Here is a 6,444-nt window from a genome sequence, read left to right as displayed (position 1 = left end):
ACTATTGGTTTAAAATATTTATATTCATGTATAAATATAATAATATGTTGATATTGATAAATCGATAATTTTTAGAAAATATGTTAGTATTCTTAAAGTTTTAAAAGTATAAACATATATTAAATTTATACTAAACAAGTCAAAAGAATCTAAAAATAAGAAGATTCAATGAATATATTTTATAAATATGTCAAATTTTAAGCCTTTTACATCTAAGCATTTTTTACTTTTTCTGCACACATATTAAAAAACAAATTTAATGTTTATTTTATTTAACTTTTCTTAAAATATTATTTATATCCTTGGTATCTATAATTTTAATTTTATATTTAAAATTAAATAAATGCTAATAAAGAATATTCTTTATAAAAAAAATGCATTTAATAAATTGAATATTTTGAGCTTATCACTTGTTGTGGGGCAAATTGAAGATACCAATAACCATTTGATTTACGCAAGGCGCATTGCGACCACGAGCCTCATGTATACAGCCAGAGAAGTTCACCAAATTAAATACTACTGCTTAAAACTCACCACGTCACTGCATCTCCCTACGCTCCCCATTCCGCCGCATCATCACCTAAACTCAAAAACAAATTCCGACACGAATACAAAAAATAAACCACGAAAACAAACTTTCTAATTCCCAAATTACCCTCACAACTTCTCCAAATTCACATCACAACCACCCTTTATTAACCATTTTCGTCTTCTTCTTCCACGCATCGCACTCACTAAAATCATCTCAACCCATTTCCATCACCACCACGTCACCACTTCTCTCTCTCTCAACAATGGCTTCGACGATGCTCAAGAGAGCCATCAACAGGCTCTCATCATCTTCCCCAGCGTCGAGGCTAACCCTACTCAGAGCCCACGCCTCCGAAGCCCAAGCCCAGCAGGTACAGCCCAAAGCCAGCGACACCACCGCTCTAAAGAAATTCCAAATCTACCGTTGGAATCCCGACACTCCTTCAAAGCCCGAGCTAAAAGAATACGAAATCAACCTAAAGGAGTGCGGGCCTATGGTTCTGGACGCCCTTATTAAGATCAAGAACGAAATCGATCCAAGTCTCACTTTCCGTCGATCGTGCCGTGAAGGGATCTGTGGTTCGTGTGCGATGAACATCGACGGTTGTAATGGACTCGCGTGTTTGACGAAGATTCCTTCCGAAGGTTCGGATACGACGATAACGCCGTTGCCTCATATGTTTGTGGTGAAGGATCTCGTGGTTGATATGACGAATTTTTATAATCAGTATAAGAGTATTGAACCGTGGTTGAAGCGGAAGAATCCACCTTCGGAACCGGGGAAGGAGATTCTTCAGAGTAAGAAGGATCGTGCTAAGCTTGATGGGATGTATGAGTGTATATTGTGTGCATGCTGTAGCACGTCTTGCCCTAGTTATTGGTGGAACCCTGAGTCTTATCTTGGACCTGCTGCTTTGCTCCACGCTAATAGGTAACACTTTCATTTTTAGCTTTTAAGATTTGTGTGCATGTAGCAGTTGATGATTTGTGGTAACCTATGGAACACACTGATAATAATTTAAAATTATATAAGTGATTGAATGTAGCTAGTGTTAGTGTCTTGAGGTTGGAAGGTTACTCCAACATATGTAAGCTATCAAGCACAGCCACGAACGCTGATACTTAACCTAACACCAATTGAACAATTTAATAAAATAGGTGTGGTTGAATGTAAATCATCCGGTCACATCTTTAATCCGAATCTGAACTGCTAATCTTACATAGTGTGTAAGACACTCAACACCGCTTCTATTTGAAAATTTGGTGCTACATAGGTGTAAGACACTGGTGGCACTTCCAATTTGAAAAGTTAGTAATGCATAAGTAGTAAATAAATTGTCTTTTGCTGTATTTTCCATTTGTTTGTTGGTTTCGTCACTGTGGTTTGTCTGTTATCTATGTTAAATTGGATTGGAACTCGGAAGTTCATTTTGTGCTGGTATTGTGGTTTGGGCATGGTCTGATTTTGCATGATAGAATGACAAAGAGAAAGCTTTTTCCGCATCTATTTTAGTTTGGTTGTGATAATCAAGGGTTACCATGAGAATTCTAATCCTTGTATATATTTTATTTTGAAAATTTTGTGTGCGGACTTTTCTTTAAAATTTGGCGGCTTTCTATGGAAACTCTTTGAAGATTCTAGGGTTTGATCTTAGAGGCACAAAACCAAATAGGTTAATTAACAGTTTACTTCGTAAAAATATTTTCTATTTTCATTTTCTAAAATATGTGCTCGTTTTAACTTGCTATTAAGAAGAATTAAAACTCTTAAAGTGAACCATTGTGACAGAGAGAAGATGAAATGCTAGCTCATCATTTATGGAAGAAAACAAATATTTGGCATTTTCATTTTTTCCAAAATATGCAAACAAGCGTTCACTTTAAGGGTCTTTTATTTCTCTGGTAGCAAGTAAATTTAACCCCAATGTTAAATTGAATGTCTTCTCTGTTCCTAAAATAGGGAGCAAATTGCTTCTCCTCTAGTTCCCTGGCCTCATTATTGGATAAGTAAACAACTATTTGGTTTATCTTTTTTCCCAGTTACTTTCATACTTTAATAGGTATGTTATTTGGGTTATCTTTTTTTCCCAGCTACTTTCATACTTCAATAGGTATATTATTTGTTCCAACCATTTTTTATGTGGTTTGTTCTCTCTAATGTATATTTTATCACATGCTCTGTAGTTCTATGAGAAGTCTAATTTGGTCCTCTGATTAAGATATTTGACTCAATTGGAGTTTGCATGTTCTTCATAAAATAACTTGTGAAAATAACCTTGCATTGTTCTATGATATATTATTCTGTGACCAATTTTTTACTCTCTTCATCTTGATCATTTCACATGATGCAAGTTTCTTGCATTCTGCTTTTCACCTTCAGTAAGCCAATAAACACGTCAATCCCCATGTTTGGTGTCTAATGGCTTGTATAAAACTCAAGATTTATCTTTTGCCTCATTCAATTCTTTATCTGCCTTATACATTTCCATTTTCTCATCATTTTATGAAGTGTCAAAATTTATCATACTCCTTTTCGCATTAGGTTCAATTTTATTTGTACTATTATTGTTGGCTTATTGCAAACGTAAAGTGTGAGAGTATGCTGGGTTTCGATCTACAGAATTTGCTTGTACAGAGACCATTTGAAATTTAAGTTGCTGAATTTTAGTTTGGGAGATACAGGCCTGGGATGAAATAGTAATTTCAGTGCCTTTTCTTTTAATAAGAATAGGATGTTCAGTGTGGAGCTTTGCCCCTGGGTTTGTTCTTCTTTGTTATGATGAACATAGTTTTACTTTTAAATGCTGTCTACCCAAGAGTGTTCATATCTTACATTGATCGATAAGCATCATTATGGGTGCTCCTTTTCCTTCTAACTTTTCTCAATAATATAGAACATGGTAAATTTGTCTATTCTGTTCTCGAACCTGTAATACCATGGCATTCTTAATGATAAATGTTCCCAACTTCCCATAATTGCCATGTGTAACCAAGATATTCCTTGGGAAGACTTGTATAACCTTGGGATCCTTCTGTTAATTTGGGGCTGAGCTAGGCCCACTCCGTTCTATAATTCTAGTATGATCTCTGAGGCTATTATGTTTGTTCATATAAGGCTTGCACTCTAAATATCTAGTTCTATGCAGGAAGGGTTGGGTTTGTGTTAAAGTCCTGCCTAAAATATTCCCTACAAAAAACTTGGTTAATTCTCCTCCCTTAAGCAAGCTTTTAGGATTTTTTTGACCTAGTTCATTCTCAATTCTAATACTTAGCAAGTGGCAAGTTCTAATGTGCACAAGTCACTCATGTGGTGCTCGATGCAAGACTAATTTTTACCATTAGATCATAAAGTACAGCTCAATGCGTACACTCTACTGTCCAAATCAAATTCCTCTTCATCCCTTCCCCAAAATCTTTATTGAAGATCAACAACACAACAAAACTTGAACCTTCATTACTCTCTCCCCCCTTGAAGAATGTTCTACAGCCTCTTCACAACCACCATCATCAATTAACTTTCACTTGTTCCCTTCAAATTTAATCATATTAACATACTTACTCTTACAGTCTCCAATTGACATAACTTGGGTTTCAAATCTTACCTTAAATCCCAAATTTATATCCATTGAAATTAAAATTTTCTACAAAGTTCATCTATATTCCAGGAATCTTGTAATGGGCATCTCCTTCAACATTGACTAGCATTCCTAAAAACATTAATTCCAAATCCTTTCTCAAAATCATTGAGCCCATGGTTCCCAGCATCAACAGCATCATAAAAAACTTGGTTAATTTCGCACAGTTCAACAATTGATGTTGCTTGGTAGTTTCTGTCGCTGGTTGTCGGAAGACTGAAACAAGAACTCCTCAGGGAGCGTGTGGTAAGTTCTTGGGTATACGGCAAAGAGAGAGTGATGAGAAAAACTGTAACTCGTTATAATGGAGATGTCTTGTCGGTGAATCGTGGGCTTATTGTACTGTTGTTCTTTGGACAAAAGGGCAGTTAGAGCATAAGGGAAGGAAATGAGAGGAATTTAGTGTGGAGGGTATACCGTTACATTTGGTGGAACTTTATAATTTAATGGTAAAAATTAGTCTTGCACCCTTAGCAAATTAGCATATATCTTAAATCAACCAAGCGCACTTATGTGACATATAATTGTTTCTTCAGATCTCTTCATATTTACATTCACTTGGTTTTTTCTGCACAATTCTCTGGTAGTATAATTGGTTTTTTCTGCACAATTCTCTGGTAGTATAATTGGTTTTTTCATTCATGTCTGCATTCTTCCAGAATTATTAATTAGTATCCATGTATTATATAGATTTGTTTGAAACATTTAGGGAGTTAAGGTATGGTAAATTATTCACCCTAGTTGGCCAAATGTTTTTGTCCAATGGTCACTGTTTTAGAGGTGAGAAGTATTGGCTTTTTTTTCTGGTTCTGCTTACAGCTGAATCCTGATGTATTGTCTTTGATGGAATTTGCAGGTGGATAAGTGACAGCCGTGACGAGTACACTACAGAGAGATTGGAATCCATTAATGATGAATTCAAGCTGTATCGCTGCCACACCATATTGAACTGTGCTCGTGCCTGTCCAAAGGGTTTGAACCCTGGAAAGCAAATTGCACACATCAAGTCACTTCAGCCGAAAGCTTGAAATCCAATTCTTAGAAGTGTGATTGTGTTTGCTTTGACAATTTACCAACAAATTTTATTCATTCAAATGTGGGGGATTATCTTAGTTATATCTCTTAATAATAAAACCCGAGCCCCCTGTTGTAAACTCTGCTTTTAAGTTTATATTGCCTTTTTGTTTTTGAAATAAATGTTAAAAGCCAATAGAGACCCATCTCTAAGTTGGTTGAAAGCCATTTTGTCCAAACAAACTCTTTGAATGACAGTCTACAAGATTGAAAATTGCAATCAATATATTAAAGCTTAAATTTTCTCATCATTTCCTACGTTGTTTAAGATATGTGCTTTATGATCCCAAATCAGAACAGGCTTATCTGTCTTCTACATTAATCTTATTCATGTTAGGAGTATGGTAGTTGAGTGTATTTGTTTTACCATTGATACCCTATTGTAACTAAGTCTTGATGAGAATAATATTGAATATGAAGCGCTTGATCATAGAGTTGATATGAGTGACCAGAGTTCAAATTGTACAATAAAATAACCATGATTAGATGTGTATTTCCAAGTAACACAACTTCAGAATGACCCTCATACCTAATCATAGCATACATAAAATTGTGTGGACATGTGAAAGGAATTTATTGATTAACATGGCAAAATTAAATCTGTCATGAGCGTATGACTTGTGATCCTTATATAACACGATATACAGAGTAAACTTCACATACCATAGATATCACCATCACAGGTCATAATGAAGTTGTTAGCAGTAGCTTGGCTTATAATTTTCACGATTTCTTTTGAACATGTGATTAATGTTCATGGTAGCACCCGTCTTTCAATGTTTAGGATTTCTCAAAGCATCCAATCATCTCAATATGTTACTATAACAGGTAAAGTGTCTCATATAAGTGATAGGTGATGATAAATCAACACAACAACATCAAATTCTTATTCTACTAAATAGAATCGATTATATGGATCAAACAATGCATTATATATCATATGAAAGAGTATTATGGTGTTGGATGATCAATACTTAAACATAATTTATCGTAGTTAAACATGAGATCTTCTCCACCCTAGCATTTGTTTCTCATCCATATTCTTTTTAATACTAGACATACAACGTTGGCATGTACAGAAAAAGCATATTTCTAAATACTAACAAGATAGAATAATGATGTTCTACAGGATGCAACAATGATTGTGACACCGCATGCTGCAACTGTGATATAAAAAAACATCCACCACTCTGTGTTCTATGCT

The 6,444-nt window shown here is 35.0% G+C and overlaps 1 protein-coding gene across 1 annotated transcript; it reads left to right on the top strand.

Annotated features, from left to right (window-relative positions):
* The first annotated feature begins 463 nt into the window (after positions 1 to 463).
* LOC127128045 (succinate dehydrogenase [ubiquinone] iron-sulfur subunit 2, mitochondrial) lies at positions 464 to 5,491 on the top strand. Its single transcript, XM_051057300.1, has 2 exons — positions 464 to 1,462; positions 5,023 to 5,491. Exons 1-2 carry the CDS (start codon positions 795 to 797, stop codon positions 5,192 to 5,194), a joined length of 840 nt encoding a protein of 279 aa, XP_050913257.1. The 5' UTR covers positions 464 to 794; the 3' UTR covers positions 5,195 to 5,491.
* The last annotated feature ends 953 nt before the right edge of the window (positions 5,492 to 6,444 follow it).

Source organism: Lathyrus oleraceus, chromosome 3 (genome assembly GCF_024323335.1).
Source record: "Lathyrus oleraceus cultivar Zhongwan6 chromosome 3, CAAS_Psat_ZW6_1.0, whole genome shotgun sequence".
In the NCBI taxonomy this organism is placed as follows: Eukaryota; Viridiplantae; Streptophyta; class Magnoliopsida; order Fabales; family Fabaceae; genus Lathyrus; species Lathyrus oleraceus.
This window is presented reverse-complemented; position numbering and strand designations above follow the sequence as displayed.